Source organism: Ochotona princeps, chromosome 2 (genome assembly GCF_030435755.1).
Source record: "Ochotona princeps isolate mOchPri1 chromosome 2, mOchPri1.hap1, whole genome shotgun sequence".
Classification (NCBI taxonomy): domain Eukaryota; kingdom Metazoa; phylum Chordata; class Mammalia; order Lagomorpha; family Ochotonidae; genus Ochotona; species Ochotona princeps.
The window spans coordinates 51,205,143-51,224,182 of NC_080833.1; the positions used below are offsets into that span (position 1 = coordinate 51,205,143).

The following is a 19,040-nucleotide window of genomic DNA, read 5'->3' on the forward strand; positions in this document are numbered from 1 at the left end:
AGGGGCAAGAAATTCCTTTCCCAGGCAGGATAGGTCCTCCCACCTATAAAAAGAATCTAAAATCCTAAAGCTGAGTACATTTCACTTTATGAGCAGACTTTAGCTTGATGAAGTAATCTTTATTGTTTAATTACTGGATAGAAGTTTCACCAACTTTTTCAATGCTGGCTGCCATTATAAAAAACGCCAGCTAAAGCCCAAGGGCCACAGCCTGTACCTTTCTTTCATATTTCAAGGTAAGAAGAGTTTTCATGTCAATCCAACATAGTCTTCCTCCTGATAAGCCTATTTGCTCTGAACTTTCCCAGAGAAAGAAAAAAGAAAACAATTCCAGTAGAGTGATGCAAAAGTTTGTCTTCTTCCAAGTTATACATGTATAAGATTTGAAGAGTTAAATGGCTGCAGTAAGAGTTCATTCTCAATTGTTAACTGCTTTTTTCATATTCGCCTGCAAATATCTAAATGATATGTTATGTTCATAGTTCCATTTTTTGTGTTTAGTTAGCCATTATCTTTTGACTTCCCAATATAGAAGATGAGGAGTTAGCTTTCTTTTGTAGACCCCTTCCCACCTTCAGTACAAACGTTCATTTCTAGTCTTATATCGTAATTTTGCCCAAACAGATACCATATGATGCTCTACAAGATTCCAAAACGTTCAAATATCTTGAGGCCATTTCATAATCAGGGTAAGAGTGTTATTAACACAGCCTTGGGTCAAACTGTGACTGTATACATTTGACTGTTCCAGTGGGAATTTTATTTCTGGACCTTACGAATGGAATAGGAAATAATGCATTCACTTAGAATCAGTGATGCATACTAAAGATCTGGGGTTGTATGTGTGTGCTCTAGTAAATATACCGCATCTGGCACGGTAGCTGCAATCAGGCCTGATAACAGGTTGGGTTTGCAGTAATCCACTGTCATCCTTCAGCTCCATCTATTTTTTGGCAGGCCCAGATGGAGAGTTAAATGGAGATACGATAAGAAAAGGCACCTCTGGTTTCTTTTTTTTTTTTAAAGATTTATTCATTTTATTACAGCCAGATATACAGAGAGGAGGAGAGACAGAGAGGAAGATCTTCCGTCCGATGATTCACTCCCCAAGTGAGCTGCAACGGCCGGTGCGCGCCGATCCGAAGCCAGGAACCTGGAGCCTCCTCCAGGTCTCCCACGCGGGTGTGCAGTGTCCCAATGCATTGGGCCGTCCTCGACTGCTTTCCCAGGCCACAAGCAGGGAGCTGGATGGGAAGTGGAGCAACCAGGATTAGAACCGGCGCCCATATGGGATCCCGGGGCTCTCAAGGCGAGGACTTCAGCCGCTAGGCCACGCCGCCGGGCCCACCTCTGGTTTCTTAAGATTTGTTAAGCGTTGCATTCATGCTTGCCATCTATTCCTGAGATACAGCATTAATTGATTAATGGTGTCTGAATGTTTGTGTTGATCTGAAACTCCTGTTGAAATCCTAATACCAGTGTGATAGTTCTGGTGGGAGGGTCTCTGGTGAATAATTAGAAGAAATGTTAGTCCAGTTGGGCTGACATAAAAGCATGATCTGGGTGGTTAATAACCAGCAGAAATGTCTTTTTCTTGGTTGTAGAAGCTGGAAAGCCCCACCAAGGCATCAGCAGATTCTGTAGGTGGTTAGGATACACTTTCGGATTCAAAGACAGCCATCTTCTCATGGAATCCTTGCGTTTGGGAGGTGACGAGGGTGTTCTCTGGGGCCTCTTTTACAAAGTACTAATGCCATTCTTGATTTGTCTTGCAAGGAGCTACTTCCAGACACCACCACAGTATGGATTAGATTTCAACATATTAATCTGAAGGGACACAAACTGTAACCCATGAGGTCATAAGAGTGATTGCCTGGGATGATATCCATATTCTTACAAGAAAAGAGATACCAGAGTTTTCTCTCCATGTACATTAATAAAAGACCATGCAAGGACACAATAAGAAGGTGGTTGGGCTTACGGCCATCTGGATGCTGTCAAGGGTTCTCTATAGGAATTGTGTGTATAGCTTTAAGGAAGTCTTCTTAAAAGGAGAGAGCATGTGCCCTTTTGTCTTGTTTCCCTTCACATTTATAGGAATGTAGACACAATGGCTGGAGCTCAAGCAGTAACCATGAACTGTAAGGGTAGAAACCACATATTGGAATCACCATTCTAATCTAGAATTTTTCTCTCTGCAGTCTGAGATAACAAAAATGTTCATCTTGGCTAAGGATATTGGAAAATATTCTATTACTCATGGATTAGCCTATCTCTCATTACACAATTTGGTCCATGTATAATCATTGTATAACATAGCTTGAAAAGAAATGCGGTGTTGCTTTAGTGGAAACATTTGGGTAGTAAGTGGCAAACACTTTTACCGCAAGGTGGGGGAACTGGTGATCCTGCTCATACAGTTGCAAGATATTTGGTAAACTTGTTGTGAACTTTAGAAAGTAGATTACAATTTTGTCAAGCAAAATTGTGGTATGAAGGGAAATGATTGGAAAAGTTGATAAACTTATTACTTTCTGGTTTTTTTCTTGACACTGCAAACAAAATTCTATGAAAGAACTCATGCCTCTATTAAGCCAATTTGCAAACAGAAAGGAACACAATTGTGCTACTGTAGAAATTATAAACTCCTGCAATTTGAAATCTGGAAGGGATGTAGAAACTCAACAGCTTCTCTTTTTTTGTAATTTAAAAAAAAGATTTATTTTCACCCGGAAGTTGGATTTATAGAGAGGAGAGACAGATATAGAAATATCTCCTACCTGCTAGTTCACTCCGCAAATGGCCAGAGCTGCATCAATCCAAAGCCAGGAGCTAGGAGCTTCATCTGGTGTCCCACGTGGGTGGCAGGGCTCCGAGGACATGGCTTTTCTCCTCTATTTTCCCAGCTGGATGGGAAGTGGAACAGCTGGCACAGAAACCAGTGCCCATAAGGGATGCCAGCGCTTAAAGGTGGAGGATTAGCCTGTTGCGCATGGTACCAGCCTTTCAAATACTTCTATATTTGGAAATGGAAGTACTACCCTTAGAATGCAGTGTCCATGAAGCACTAGAAGCAGAGATGTCTGGTGCTCATAGAAGGCTGCCATGGAGGTTTGGGAACGCTGCCCGCCTATTTAATCCCACTGTTTCAGATGTTCCTACATCAGCGGTCATTAAGAATTGGGTAGTTGAGCCCAGTCAGTTTTAGAGAGAAAAGGAGAGACAGAGGGGAAGATCTTCCATCCGATGGTTCACTCCCCAAGTGGTCTCAACTGCCAGAACTGAGCCAATCCGAAACTAGGAGCCAGGAGCTTCTTCCAGGTCTTCCACACCGGTGCAGGGTCTCAAGGCTTTGGGCCATCCTCTACTGCTTTCCCAGGTCACAGGCAGGGAGTTGGATGGAAGTGGAGCAACCTGGATTAGAACCAGTGCCTATATGAGATCCCGGTGCGTGTAAGATGAGGACTCTAGCCAGTAGACCTTTAAAAAAAAAAAAAGATTTAATTTTTTATTGGAAAGGCGGATATACAGAGAGGAAGAGAGTCAGAGAGGAAGATCTTCCATCCGATGATTCACTCCCCAAGTGGCTGCAACGGCTGGAGCCGAGCCAATCCAAAGCCAGGAGCCAGGAGCTCTTCCACGCGGGTGCAGGGTCCCAAGGCTTTGGGCCATCCTCGACCACTTTCCCAGACCACAAGCAGGGAGCTGGATGGGAAGTGGAGCTGCTGGGATTAGAACTGGCACCCATACGGGATCCTGGTGCATGCAAAGCGAGGACTTTAACCACTACCGCTATCGTGCCAGGCCCAGTCAGTAGATCTTTCTCTTTGTCTCCCCTTCTCTCTGTAAATCTTTCAATTAAAATAAATAAATCTTAAAAAAAAAGAAACAGGCATCTCAACCTTACTGTATCTAAGAAACATGAGCCCTCCCACTGAATTTAGTAGAACTGGTGTTGTGCTTAAGCAAGGACAAAACAATCTAGCTGCTTGGGTTGGGGAACTGTCATCTTTTAGTCTCCTACTGTATTCACAGCAAAGCTTGTCGTTATACTTCCTAGTATATCCTGGGGGCAAACAAAATCCTAGGTGTTTGGCCAGGTGGTTAAGACGTGGCGGGACGGGGGTGGCTAGCCTCCACAGCCGGGTAGTTGTGTTTGACTGCCTCCTGATCCCAGCGTCCTGCTCATGTGGCACCCAGGAAGGAAGCAGGAAAGGGTTCCCACACATGTGAGAAACTGGAATTGAGTTCCAAGCTCCTGGGTTTGGTGTGACTGCCTCAGCTACCATTATCTGGGCGGTCAATCTTAATGACTATTATATATATTTGTGTATGTGCATTTATGTGCACAGATTTCTATCTATGTTCACGCATACACACACATAAAGTATCTTAGATTTCATCTTCTCAACATCTCCTTAGCCAACACGTTATTACAAGTCATAATTTACTCCCGCACTACTAAACAGTCTCCTAATGGACCTTCCCGCTTGCATTCCTCAAGGTCAATAGTTTATTCACAGTGGGGCAGCCACTTTACAAACCCTCCCACTCTCCAGCCCAGAAACACTCGGTGCCTTCCATCTTGGCCTGCTCCATGAGAATCCAGCCAACTGTGCTAAACGCTTGTGCAGCCTTCCACCCAGACTCGTAGGTGCCCAGCTTCCTCACTTTCCAGAACCCCAAACACACTGAAGCACTTTGTACTTGGCTGTTCTCTCTGCAGCGACCATTCTTCACTTACTTACCTCTCATGCTCGCTGCTCCAGAGAGCTTTCCGGACTAAACTACCTAAAACCGCACTTCCTGGGCTCGGCAGCGTGGCCTAGTGGCTAAGGTCCTCGCCTTGATCCCATATGACCGCTGGTTCTAATCCCGCCAGCTCCACTTCCTCTCTGTCTCTCCTCTCAGTATATCTGACTTTGTAATAGAAATTAAAAAAATAAAAATAAAACCGCACTTCCCCCACCATTTCTAGAATGTGCGAGTATTTAACATCTGCCTTCCTCTCCTACGATGTAAAACTGTTTCAGGGTAGGGAATGCTATTTTATTTCATTCACGCCGCGGTCTTGTGCTTTGAAAAACACCCGGGCAGTACACAGCAGGAACAATCCTTGAAAGAATGGAATTGGACTAAACTTTTCCTGCTTAACTCTTCAAATACCTGTGCTGAGGTAACGTCACAGAGACAAATGTACACACACACACAGGCGCCTGCCTTAGCGCTTTTGAGCCTCGGAGTGCACAGAGCCGCACGGGCTGTCGCTGCCGCGGCGTGCGCGCCCACTGCACCGGCCAAGCGGAGTGCGTGAGGGGAGGCCAGTGTCTGAGGTGGGGGCTTAGCCCTCCAGCATTCAGCCAAGGGTCTATTGTCTTCCGCCGCAGAGGCTTGTTTCCTCCGGACGAGAAAAACATCTTTCCCCTGCGGGCCAAGGCTGCGATCCAGAACCAGAAAGCCGAGGCGCCTAGCGGAAGGCAAGAGTGCTCTCCATTTCCAGACGCCGGTCTCCTTGGTAACCCCGCCCGAGTGTGTATGCCAGAGAGCCGGGCAGGGCGCGCGCCTCGCTCCTCAGGCCGCGCCTCAGCGAGCGCGGGGCGCGGGGCGCGCGGGACGCGCACGACGCACGGCTCGGCTCTAACAGTCGCGGGAAGCGCGCACGCGGGCGCCAATGAGCGCGGGAGGCGGGGAGCCGCGCCTCAGGAACGCTCTGGAGAGCTGACAAGGATTGGCCCGAGCACTTTCTTCCTTTACGGTATTGGCTAGACTTCCTACAACCAGTTAGCTTTCGTCTGGGCACTTCTGATTGGCTCCCCTGGGCCGGGAGGGGCGTGAGGTCTTGGGGCCGGTTCGTCACGGATTGGCGGGTTTGAGCACCAGGGTGCAAGAGGGCCCGGCCCTTCTTCCCTCTGTCCCGTCTCCCGACCCGTACTCGTAACTCGCGCGCACGAATGGTTAAAAAAAAAAAAAAAAATGGGTGTGAGGCTCGAGCCCGCCAGGCAGGCGTCCAGTGCGCGCCCTCAGCGAGGACCCGCGCGAGCTGCCCGAGACTCTGCCTGCGCTGTTTGAAAGTCGGAACCCGTTAGGATCTTGGGGGAGCTACCGTTCCAGCGGGTTCCGGAGCCCGTGCGCGCCGGGGGCAGGGGCGGCCGCGAGGCGGCCCTGGTCTTTGGCGTCTGTGCAGCGTGGCGACGAGGACCGGCATTTTCGAAGGACGCCACCTTCGAGCGCAGTGCTGGCGCGGGCGGAGGCTAACACACGGGGGTCCTGAGCCTGAGGAAAACGCGCCAAGTTCCCCTCGGCGGTGGAGTGGGGGAGACCCTCGCGGCTCCGGCGCTTGGCGAGCGGGGCCGCGGCTCGGGGCGCTCCGTGCCACCCGGGGCGGGCGGCGCTCCGGGCATGTAGTGGGGTGCCGGCAGCGGACAGGAGCGAGCGGCGGCCCGGCTTCCCGCTCTTGGCCGTGGATGGTCACTCCCCCGCGGGGAGGGCGAGCGGCCAGCTTTTTCTTGGGTCGGGGACCTTGCGGGGTCGGGACAGGGGACTGACCTGTCGCACCCGCACTCTTCCCGGTGGGACACGCCGGCGTCAGCGCCGCGGACCGCGTTTGGGCCATGACCAGGTGAGGAGGGCCTGAGAAGGGGCTGGCGCGTCCTGCGCCGAGGCAAGTTGGCCGCACACCCGAGTTAGTCGGGGCTTGCGGGGCGAGGAGCGCACGCCGTTTGGGTCCTGCACGCTGGCCGAGCTGGCCGGCGTGCGCTCCCGCGGTGGCCTGGGGCGGCTCGGGGAGGCAGGTGCGGTGCGCTGGCCAGCTGCGGGGGCGCGGGGCGGGCCGAGGACGCCGCCTCCCGCCGCGCCCCGAGCGCCGGCCGAAGGGCACGGTCGCCGGCGCTGTGGCGGCCCGCCTGCTCGGCTCCCTCTGCAGCGGTGGCCGACAGGGACAAGGGGGGATGTTTTGCCTTGACGTTGTCCTGGGTAGGCAGTTGCGAAATGTTAGCGCGCGTTTTTCTCGCACTTACAGTTTTCTCAGTTAAGAACGCCACGTGTCTTGAAACTTCAGCAGAGATGTTTGTTGTTCGGGAGGGTTTTACGATTCTCCTTGGAAAGCAGCAACTGAGTCATGTCATCTGGCGAGGGGACGAATTTGAAGCAAGTGGGACTGGGTGTTCGTGCTGTCACTTGTTAAAAGAGAATGCTTCATGTGGGAAGCATTGTGTTCTGCGAAAGTGGATTCAGTTAGAGGAGTAAGTGGATTTAGTTAGAGGTTTGGATAGAACCTCTCTGCCCAGGTTAGGAGACCAGGAACAAGAAATGATGCCCCTGGCCGGCGTTGGCATCCTCGCTCTGGGGCCCGGGGGTGTCCGCTCTGCCGCTGAGAAGCCGGCTTCTGTCGGCTGTTCTGGTGGCTCTTCTGAACCTGTTTACGAGAAGCGTCAGTACTTGGAGGTCCCTGCCGGGTGAGCGCTGGCTGGTTGAGCGTTCTTCTGAGTAAGCTGGGCTGGAGACCGTGCGGGGAGGTTGGTCGACTTTCCAGGAAAGTGTTTTCGCTGCTGGGTTTGGGTTGTGAATTCCTAGATCCGAGTCAACTGAATGAAATGCTTCCGAATGGAACTTGGGTGCGTTTCGGGTAGCTCCTCTTACTACGCCGTGTTTACACTTGAAACTCGTTGCTCTAGTTTTTTAGGTTCTAAGTAAGTTTACGGAAGTGCTCAAATCCGATCACCCCCCCCCCCATTTCCCAGTGAAAAAACCACAAGTGTTGCTTTATATCATCTAAAAGTTTTACTTTGAAAAAATAAGACTGCAGAAGAAAAGCCAAGTCATCTATTTTTCCTACTCAGCACTTTCAAAAAAACAATTTCAAAAAGTTCGGGGTGGCTGCTGACACCTGTGAACTTACTGTACACAAAGTGCAGCCGCTCCGTCTTCCTCTGGAAGGCTTTAGGTGTGACTGGATGTGGGACCTGTATGCCTGTGGGTTACACTTGAAGCGTTTGGCTTTATTCCTATATTCCTGCTAACTAGAGGTTAAAGGGAGGACTTGTTAGTTCCCAGAACTACATTGTTTTTCTGTTCATCCCTAATTTAGGTTTGGATATGATAGGCACTTTGTAAACGTTTTAGCATGAATTATGATGGAAAATTACATTCTTCTTTGATAATAATCACTGCAGGTCTACTAAAAAAGGATATTTTTGAGGGTGCCCCTTCATGTTATATTGTTGAAAAAAGTTCAAGGACAGTGTGGCCGATTCCTTAGCAGTAAACATTATCATCTGTTGTCAAGCATTAGGTTTTTAAATAGAAAGTTCCAATTTGAACTGCTTCCTGGGTGAATTTGTTTTCAGAGTTGAAGATTTTGTTGCCTATTACAGAACTAATGAAACTTCTGTTTTGTGATTAATAGATATTATTGGTGATTACAACTGCCCTCTGTATATTAATTCCTGTCAACTCGTTGGGATTTGAAGAGAAAATGCCTGGTGTCATACCTAGTGAAAGTAATGGGCTTTCAAGAGGCAGTCCATCCAAGAAAAACAGACTTTCCTTGAAGTTTTTTCAGAAAAAGGAAACCAAGAGAGCCTTGGATTTTACCGATTCTCAAGAGAGTGAAGAAAAGGCTTCTGAATGTAGAGGCTCTGAAATGTATGTATTTTTTAAGTATATTTTTACACATTGACGAATTCTGTGTCAAGTAGTGGACTTGAGTTGATCCCTCCAAGCTAACCTAATAGTCTGTAGAGGTGCCAGAGAAACAAAGAATGGACGCGTGAGAATGCAGTTGGGGCAGTATGTGCTAGGAACAGAGATGACTGGGGTTTCCTACAATACGCTCAGATCTGTAATGTGCATCACTGTTGTGTTCAGCTATTTAGACTAACTTATAGAAATAGTTATGAACTGAAGTTATTAACAATTTAAACATTATTTGTAGTGTAACACATTTATGTAGGTGTAGGGAAGTAGGTGGTCCTTGGATGTAGGAAATTTGACAGTTTTCTGATATTTAACCTTAGTCATAATAGCTGTGTACTCACAACTGCTCATACACCTGTTGGAGAAATAAAAGTTGCAAACTATACTTAACTGCTTTTGATGCAGATAGTATCCTTGTTAATGCTACTATGCTTTTTTAGGAAAGTTTTTTCTAGCTGAAGTTGACACTGGCTTTGTATTCAACAAATGGGCACTCCACTAGGTGGCCCCAAAGTGTATTTGAGTCCTGTGTATAGTTTGCTAGTTTCTGTCAGTCATCAGTTAAAGAGATGATAAGTGAACTTGTATCAGCATTCCTGTTTATAACTGAGGTACCACAGTAAAAATAGCTAGTGGCTGTACAAGACTAAGAGGGCTGCAAGTCATCTGAATAAAATCTGTGTATTTTTCCTATTGTACAACTTCTGTGGAAAAACAAAATACTGTTTTCTTAAGATACTACTAGATGCCTTTCTCCCTTCTGCTTAATAGTGATCAAGTTGTACCTGCAACACAGTCTTCACCTATAAACAGTGAGAAGAGAGAAAATTTACTACCGTTTGTGGGACTGAATAACCTTGGCAATACTTGTTATCTTAATAGTATACTCCAGGTAAGCTGACAGTTTTGCTGTAAGAGGGAAATATCCAATCCACACAAACTCATTTGGTTTGGCCCTGACGAGGCAACTGCAAGCAGGACTAGAATATTTATAGAAGGCTAATTGTTAAGTTGATAATTTGTGTGGTTTCGAAGTGATATTATTAATATCAGTGACTCTTACAGAGAAAGGGTTCCCCATTGCAGCTGTAAGGCAGAGAAGGATGGGCCATTTAATGCCACTGGGAACTCCAGGTTTCTGGAGGACTTTTATTGTCTATCCTGGATTTGTTTTTTGATTGTAAAATCACCTTCTGGTGTGATACACTAAATAAAGGTGGGAAAACTAAATTGAGTAGACTTTGACTGATTAGAAGATGCCAAACCTTTAATTTCTCCGCCTGACATCCTGGTGATATGTTATCTTAACCCCCTTGGAATTTATATTTGTATTATGTTGTGTGTTCTTGTCACCTTAAGCACTATATGAATCAGCCCAATGTTTTGTGGAGGGAAGACAAAAATTTAGTCCCAGAATTTAACTAAAGCATGTTCAAAGTTCTGCACAGAATGCACTGCTGTGTTTTCATGATTTGGGGTACGCTATATTTGTTCAGTAAACATTTAGACAGTCTTGCTTTCCACAGGTGTTATATTTTTGTCCTGGTTTTAAATCTGGAGTGAAGCACTTATTTAATATTATTTCAAGGAAGAAAGACGCTTTAAAGGATGAAGCCAATCAAAGAGATAAGGTAAAAAACAGAAAGTAGTGTTTAATTACCAGAAATCCACTTTTATAGAAACACAATAATGTGCAAGAGAGTTTTGATGAAGGATGACAAAAAGGTTATCTTACTTCTAAGTAAGAATTCACAGTATTCTGTATTGTCAGGCAATTATTTTTTAATGCTAATATAATTAGGTTATTCTTTCCTAGAGTTTTTTGCTGCAGACTTTTGTCATTAATCTGTATTCATAATTGTTTTTGGGTTGGGATTTAAAATTTAACTGGGTATATTTAAAGAAATGCTTGATTTCCACAATTTGAAAGCCATTAGGATCCAAATAGAAAGTAACTTCAAAAAATCCTCTTGGAAATTAGTAGTATAGTGGGATTTAGAAAAGCTGGTGTGTAGTGGAACAAAAAAGGGGGAAGATACTTTGTTTATAAATGAGAATAAGGGCTCAGCGTTGTAGCCTAGTGGCTAAGGTCCTTGCCTTACACATGCTGGGATCCCATATGGTCGCCAGTTCTAATCCAGGCAGCCCTGCTTCCCATCTGGGAAAGTAGTTGAGGACCGCCCAAAGCCTTGGGACCCTGCACCTGCGTGGGAGACCTGGAACAGGCTCCAGGCTCCTGGCTTCGGATCGGCAAGCTCCGGCCATTGTGGCTGCTTGGGGAGTGAATCAAAAGATGGAAGATCTGCCTGTATCTCTCCTCCTCTCTATATATCTGACTTTCTAATAAAAATAAATATTTAAAAAAAATGACAATAACAGGTTTGAGCATTCTCTCTTGACAGGGAAATTGCAAAGAAGATTCTTTGGCAAGTTATGAACTGATATGCAGTTTACAGTCCTTAATAATTTCAGTTGAACAACTTCAGGCTAGTTTTCTCTTAAATCCAGAGAAATATACTGATGAACTTGCTACTCAACCAAGGCGACTGCTTAACACACTCAGGTATAACCTATTAATAACAATTTTAGGATTCCATTATAACTGATTGTTTCTTTGAAGGAAAGTGAACGAGTAAGAATAAAGGCCAAGAAAAATAGCCATTTCAGGTTGATAGTCCGTTATAGCCCAGAGGCTCTGAATGGAAAAATCTGTTCATAAAATTGGTATTAAATTAATTACATCAAATTTGTATGAGGTTATTATTTACAATCTTTATTCATATTTACCTCTAATGTAAACATTCTTCTGAGAAATAAAGTTGAATTAGAATACTGGCTTAGATTGGTGATTTGTATTGTGTTTATGTGCCACATTGTATTGAAATCTGAAAATTTCTGGATTCTGAAAATGCATGTGATCGTAAAGATTTCAGATGAGGAATTACTATGTATAGGAACTGAATTCCAGATATTCTAGTTGCATGTGCTTAGGCAATGAATCCATTGGATTAGATTGCCTTTGAAAAAACGTTACAGATAAAATAGCCTTTTTTAAAAAAAAACATTAAAAAAACAGCCATTTAGGAAGAATCTACATGAATTACATTCCTCTGCCTTTGTTAAGAGAGATTGGTAGGTTGCTGCCCAAGAGCAGGTTTGAATGTTCTGTGCATATTCACCAGTTCTGTGATCTTTGGCAGGTGATGTAATTTTTTGTGCCTGTTTAGTTCCCTTTATGTTGGGATGACAATACTTATTATTTCATGGGATTATTTTGATTATGTGTGTACATATATACATACATACACATATAATCGATCTGTCTGGCATATGGTAAACACCATGCAAGTATTAACAATTTCTAACTTAAGGGAATTAAATAACTGTTATAATAGGTTTCAAAAGGAAGCAATTGTGATGTTCCTGTGAATGAATTTTTACTTAAGAGTTTATGTGCTGTGTCTTCAAAACTAGAATAGATGAAATGAAAATTTCTGTTTATAGGGAACTCAACCCAATGTATGAAGGATATCTACAGCATGATGCACAGGAAGTATTACAGTGTATTTTGGGAAACATTCAAGAAACATGCCAACTCCTAAAAAAAGAAGAAGTAAAAAATAATGCGGAATTACCTACTAAGATAGAAGAAAAACCTGATCAGAAAGAGGAAGTGAGTGATCTTAACAGTGTGGAGACTGACAACATGAGGAATTCTGAGGACTGTAAAGAAAAGCTTCCAAAAGGAAACGGAAAAAGAAAAAGTGACTCTGAATTTGGTAACTCGAAGAAAAAAGTTAAAACATCCAAGGAACACCAGTCACTGGAAGAGAACCAGAGACAAACCAGATCCAAAAGAAAAGCTGTAGGTGATACGTTAGAGCTTCCTTCTAAAGTAATTCCCAAGTGCATTTCTGAAAATGAGAGTGCAAGACCCTCACAAAAGAAATCAAGAGTAAAAATAAATTGGTTAAAGTCATCAGCTAAGCAACCCAGCATTCTTTCTAAATTCTGTAGTCTGGGAAAAATAACAACAAATCAAGGAGCCAAAGGACAGTCTCAAGAAAATGAATGTGATCTTGAAGAGGATGTGGAGAAGTGTGAAACTGTTGACACAACTAATGTTTCTGGTCTTGAGTCTCCAGGAAATAAGGTTACACCTGTAAATGCTAGTGAAGCTAAGCCCATAAACAAAGGTCAGTATAATTTGTAGCCTTCAATAGGGAGGGAGTATTCATAGTTCTAGAATTACAATACTTTGCAGCATAGTTTGTATGGCTAAAATTTTTGTTAGAAGGAAATTTAATGGAACTGTGATTTTTTTTCAACTTTTTTCTTAGATGTTTGTAGACAAACAAGGGCAATTCAGAAAGTCTGGAAATGGAATTTAAAAGTTTATTTTGGTATAAAGAATTTTTAAATATGTGGGAATTTTTTCCCGTGGACTTTTTGAAAGATCCTTTAATTTTAATTACATGCATCATAATGTTAATTTGGGAACATGAGCATGTTTGAGTAGGAAAACTCATTTCCTTTGTCTATGCAATATTTGGTGTAAATGCATAAAGGAAATTGCACTGAATAAAATTTTTGAAGTGGAGTCTGTAGTTCTGCCTCCTTTGATTTTGGCTGCAGTTTTGTTCAATCTGCATATTTCAGAGAAAATTATTAATATGGTGAAGTTTCATAAAAGTGCCAACTTAATTCTGGTTATTTCTGTACGGGGTGTCTTAGGGACGGGAATTAAGATAAAATTAACTTTTAATAACTCATAGTAACAAGCATTTTTTAAAGGAAATTTGTATTTCAGGAACATGGTATCAGTGCTAATAAGCTGAAGATGAAAATGGGGTTCTTAATTCATGATACACTATTTAACTGGCAGAATGGTTATTTTGGCTATATTGAAAAAATCTGTAGACTTGACTTTTCCTATTTTAAATTCAGGTGCAGAGCAAATTGGTTTTGAGCTAGTAGAGAAATTATTTCAAGGTCAGCTGGTATTAAGGACTCGTTGCTTGGAATGTGAAAGTTTAACAGAAAGAAGAGAAGATTTTCAGGACATTAGTGTACCAGTGCAAGAAGATGAGCTTTCTAAAGTGGAGGAGAGTTCTGAAGGTAAGCAAAATTTAAGTTTTTTTGTAGACCATGGCAAAATTGTAGTTTTCCTCAAAGCTGCATAGTTTCCTTGTAGGTGTTTAGAGAGGGAATAGTTGGCTTCTAATAACTATAGATCTAACGTACAACCTTTCTGCTTAACAGATCTCACTTGTTTAAGAGTAAGCATTTAGTAAATAATGATGTCTACTGAAGAAAACCCAGTCTTTGCCTCCCTCTCCCCCACCACCACTTTAGCTTTTAATGAGGCCAACTGTCCCTATAACATAAATGATTTTTGGCTAAGAAAGAGGTATACATTGTTGTGTACATTTATAAAAGTAGTTTCTGAAAGTAAAATCTCTGAATACTAATTCTGTGCATAGTAACTTTGTGACTCAATTTTTGAATGTCTCACATTTATAAGTGAAAAGATTGTCTTTGTAGTTTCTCCAGAACCAAAAACGGAAATGAAGACCTTAAGATGGGCAATTTCACAGTTCGCTTCAGTGGAAAGGATTGTGGGAGAAGATAAATATTTCTGTGAAAATTGCCATCATTACACTGAAGCTGAACGAAGTCTTTTGTTTGATAAAATGCCTGAAGTTATTACTATTCATTTGAAGTGCTTTGCTGCTAGTGGCTTGGAGTGAGTATTACAAATAAAAGATATATGAAGAAAATAAACTGCTCTAGAGGTTTTGTTACAATATTTAACAGTATGAATATAAGAGTACTGAAATGAATTTGTAAAGATTGCCTTAAGTTTTTTCTTGTATTAAACAGTTTCCCTGTAAAAATGCACGTTTAAGTCCTTTTTAGTATGAATACACACTCAATTATTTCTTAATACATTTTTAAATTGTTATACTTGAATTCAGTTTTAGTAAAACTGACTAGAGCTGATAATAAATCTTGTATGCATTAAGTTTGTTTCAGAATCAGAAAGGCAAAAATCTTTTCAGTTTTCATTAAGCCAGGAAATCCAAGTAATCATTGAAAAAGTTCTTCTGTAGTTGAGAATCATAGGTCTAAAAGTTATTTTAAAAATTAATATAAAAACTTTTTTCTGTCACATGGCATTGTAGGTATTACTCCTGTGTACATCATGACTTGTTTCAGGTTGCAGTAAGAACTTTTGAGAAGCTTTTATGCCCTTTATTATGCAAAAAAAGATAATCTTTAAAAACTTGGTGGACTTTTTAAAAATTATTACTATTACAATACTTTCCTAGGGCACAGTCTGAGCCAGGCCCAGAAGCCTGAAACTCATTGATTCTCCCTTGCGGGTGGAGGCACCCAGCTGTCTGAGCCATCACTTGCTGCCTCCTAGGATGCACATTAGTAGGAAGCTGGAATGGGAATAGAGCTGGAACTACTTTGCTATGGGATGGGGGTATCCCAGGAATGCTACACCACGTGCTTATCCTTCTACGATGCTTATTTTTATTCCCATGGTTTGATAAAGATTTGACTAAAAACTTGATTTCAAGTTCAGTTTTCTGAAAATTCCATCTGTTTTCTTACTGCACAAAGCTAGAAAAAGGAAAAGATAATCTAAAAATACCTAAATATTTAGCAGTAATTGTAGTATGTGTATGTAACTTACTCAGAATTACTCAGATTTGGAGTCTTCTACTTTCTGATCTATTCCTATGAGCAGCTAAATATTAAGGGTTCATTTAAACTTTCACTTTGTTTCATATTGGGTACAAAATTTTAAATTTTGAATTTACAATGGATGTATGCGTTATGGTCCAGTAGTCGAAGCCACTGCTGTTTGGAACTCCAGTGTCCCACAGCAGAGTGTGTTGAGTTCACCTTGACCTTTGAATCCAGCTTCCTGTTGTTGCACCAGGGAGGCAGCCAGTGACTCATGTACTTTAGACCCTGCCTTTCACTTGGGAGACCTGGAGGAAGTGTGTGGCTCCTGACTTCAGCCTGGCCTAGACTTTGCCCTTGAGGGCATTTAGGGAGTGAATCAGCTGATGAAGAGAATTCATAGTTTCTTTTTCTGTCTTTGCCTTTCAAATAAATAAAAATGAGTAAATACACATGTGAAATGGAACCACAGGAAACCTTGTTTCTTTTCCTCCCAAAGGTTTGATTGTTACGGTGGTGGACTTTCCAAGATCAACACGCCTTTACTGACACCTCTTAAATTGTCACTAGAAGAATGGAGCACAAAACCAACTAATGACAGCTATGGATTATTTGCAGTTGTGATGCACAGTGGCATTACAATTAGTAGTGGGCATTACACTGCTTCCGTTAAAGTCACAGACCTTAACAGTTTAGAACTAGATAAGGGAAATTTTATGGTTGACCAAATGTGTGAAATAGGTAAGCCAGAACCATTGAATGAGGAGGAAGCAAGGGGTGTGGCTGAAAATTATGATGAAGAAGTATCCATTAGAGTCGGTGGAAATACACAGCCAAGTAAAGCTCTGAACAAAAAAAATGTGGAAGCTGTTGGACTTCTTGGAGGACAAAAGAGCAAGACGGATTATGAGCTTCACAGTAAAGCAGCTAATCCTGACAAAGTGACCAGTACAGCATTTGCTGAAAATAGAAATTCGGACACTAACAGTCCTAACGGGACTCGTGAGTCTGATGGAAACAAGGACTCCAGTGACCAAACAGGCGTTACCATTAGTGGATTTGAGAACAAAATTTCATATGTAGTGCAAAGCTTAAAGGAGTATGAGGGAAAGTGGTTGCTTTTTGATGATTCTGAAGTGAAAGTTACTGAAGAAAAGGACTTTCTGAATTCTCTTTCCCCTTCTACATCTCCTACATCTACTCCTTACTTACTGTTTTATAAGAAATTATAGAGTAAACGTATTTTCATTGTACATATATATATATTAAACAGACCTGGACAAACATTGGTAAAGTTGATTACATGAAAGAGTCTCTTAGCTTATCTTTTGAAGTTACTGGATATTATTGGTCTCTAGGTTTTTCTATAGTGGAAATTTGAATTACTGAAAACAATGTTAATTTTTTAGGATTCATTTTCCTTTGTAGAGACTAGTGACGCATTAGCTTCTGGGAACAAACTTAAATAGGTTCGTAATGGAGGCATTTACATACTTTTGGATTTACACTGACCTTTTGTGTTTGCTTTTTAAAATAAAGTGCTTGTATTTGTATTCTCCATATTTTGGAGTAATTGCCTACATGATGTTTTATAGGTCCCATGGTTTTCACCTAAGAAGTAGAATTTCATCAGTTTAATTAGTTTTATATCAGTTTGTATCAAAGGCACAAAGTCTAGAATGTGTATATTCACAATGACGTATAATTTGTGCCTTGACTCTTTCGAGTGTCTCCAAAAACCTGGACAGCCTCTGATACCTTCTCAAGAACGTATTTAAGATGACCCTGTACTCTAGGGAAGCTTTTTGGGCATGGACTAATTTCTCTCTTCATACCCATACTCTGCATGATCTGTATATAGCACATCAAACTTAGATATGACCTAAATTTAATTTTTTTTTTTAAAAAACTGGGAGGTCAATAAAATTTAAATTGCTTAACAAATATGTATACAAATACTTGAGTTTTTACTTTCATAGTTCTATTATAAATACAGCTGATTTATCTTAAGAACCTTTATGTTTATATAAAGAGTAAACATGCACAATTACCTTGGTGTGATAGTCAACATTTTCTCACAGTGGAGGTGGAGAACTTTTCACAGAAGAGAAGTGTTCAATCCATCAGGTTGTCATATTTAAGATGTTTATAATAATTATTGCATTCTAGTTGTCCTTTATATAAATATAGTATTTACTAGAATCCCAAACTGGAGAACTTACGATGCTTTGAGTCCACCTAAAACCTGGTTTTCACTTTGTTAGCTGATGAATCAATCATCTTATGACTTGTTTAAGAACATTCCTGATACTAAGATTTGCTCAAAATTATTCTGACCAGTATATAAGTGTTACTGGAGTGACATTGTTAAATGTTCCACTTCAACAAATTAGAGTTAGCTGGTTAACTAGAAAATCAGCTACATTCGGCCATAAAGTCATGGTTCTTCTCTACTGCATTTGCAGTCATTAATGCAACAGCCAGTGGGTGTATAGTAGAATCTGGACCTCTAAAGACAGCCAATATCAAGAACTAATATAAATTCCTGATGTGAGATAGTTTGTATTTATTTATTTTTTAAGAAAGCGAAAAGCTGATGTAAAAAAAGTATTTTGCATCATACCATGTAGAGTTCTGCCTAAATTCTGAGAATTGGTAACTCGTGATAATTAAATCATTGTATGTCTTCTAAATCTTTAGTATTGTCACTGAGATTTATATGAAATACTTCAAGTTCCCACTTACAGGTACCTAAAGTGACTTAAGGGTTAATACTTCAAAAAGGGAAAGGGGGGGGGGAGTTCTTGACTTCTACACATCCTCTTTCTCTTTCTCTTTCCCCAGGATAGAGGTTTGAAGTTATGCCCTTGGGACTTCTCTTTTTGATAAAGAGCAGAGGAGCCCTGTTGTAATTCCTTTAGTCTGAGTTGATAAGATGAGGAATTTGAGATAATACTTGCCTGTTCACTAACATAGGTTGGAGAGGGGTATATCAGCCATCAACTGCAGGATAAAAGCAGCAGATTAAATGTGAGCATTCTTAAATGGTTTATATAACTTTAGTAGAAATGGACTATAAATGTCATAAGGTAAACTACCGTTCAGAAAGTAAAACATTTTTAGAAATTGTAAATAAGCATTGTGGAAAACTGGACAAAGAACATGTTAATTTCTCAGATTGTTTTCTACTTTTAATATAACAGTTAATTTTGATTAAAGCCACTTTCACAAGTGCTTTCTAAAATTCATGAGTCAGAAAGTAACTTGTGCAAGATTTAACTGCTAAGAGTTAAGAAGCAGACAGTTATGACTGAATCATACAAGCATTTATGATTCCTGTCGCTTGGTATTGACTTTCTAATATTTGATATCTATAGATTAAAAGCTTTTTTATCAGGTACAATTAGAGTATCCAAAGTTCATGGAAGGTGGAATTAACAAGTAATTTTATTTTGGTGAAGAAAACTTTGAAATCCATGTATTTTTTTAATGCTCATTTTCTGCAAACATTTTGAACATCCCTTATGTGCATGGATTTCAAAACTTGTTGCACCAAAATAAACAGTTCCATAATGACAAATTTTTGGAATCTAAATAGAAAATAAATTGAAATCTAAATAGATTTCACAAAGCCTTGGTTGCTACCT

General features: G+C 41.4%; 1 protein-coding gene across 4 annotated transcripts; it reads left to right on the plus strand.

Moving 5' to 3' along the window:
* Window positions 1-5,606: 5,606 nt before the first annotated feature.
* On the plus strand, window positions 5,607-16,679 carry USP1 (ubiquitin specific peptidase 1). 4 transcript variants are annotated; one of them, XM_058657394.1, is made up of 9 exons: window positions 5,607-5,755; window positions 8,405-8,643; window positions 9,466-9,586; window positions 10,221-10,325; window positions 11,097-11,257; window positions 12,199-12,890; window positions 13,642-13,812; window positions 14,239-14,440; window positions 15,893-16,679. In XM_058657394.1, exons 2-9 carry the CDS (start codon window positions 8,474-8,476, stop codon window positions 16,623-16,625), a joined length of 2,355 nt encoding a protein of 784 aa, XP_058513377.1. In that variant the 5' UTR covers window positions 5,607-5,755; window positions 8,405-8,473; the 3' UTR covers window positions 16,626-16,679. The 4 variants fall into 4 exon arrangements, with proteins under 4 accessions (XP_058513377.1, XP_004588783.2, XP_058513372.1 ...); XM_004588726.3 differs by lacking the exon at window positions 5,607-5,755 and adding an exon at window positions 6,487-6,619; XM_058657389.1 differs by lacking the exon at window positions 5,607-5,755 and adding an exon at window positions 6,824-6,972.
* The last annotated feature ends 2,361 nt before the right edge of the window (window positions 16,680-19,040 follow it).

Bases quoted from the DNA above. Each gene is read 5' to 3' on its own strand.
- USP1 (XM_058657394.1), top strand. From the start codon at position 8,474: ATGCCTGGTGTCATACCTAGTGAAAGTAATGGGCTTTCAAGAGGCAGT. The intron at 8,644-9,465 runs GTATGTATTTTT...TCTGCTTAATAG, and splicing joins GAATGTAGAGGCTCTGAAAT to TGATCAAGTTGTACCTGCAA. The intron at 10,326-11,096 runs GTAAAAAACAGA...CTCTCTTGACAG, and splicing joins AAGCCAATCAAAGAGATAAG to GGAAATTGCAAAGAAGATTC.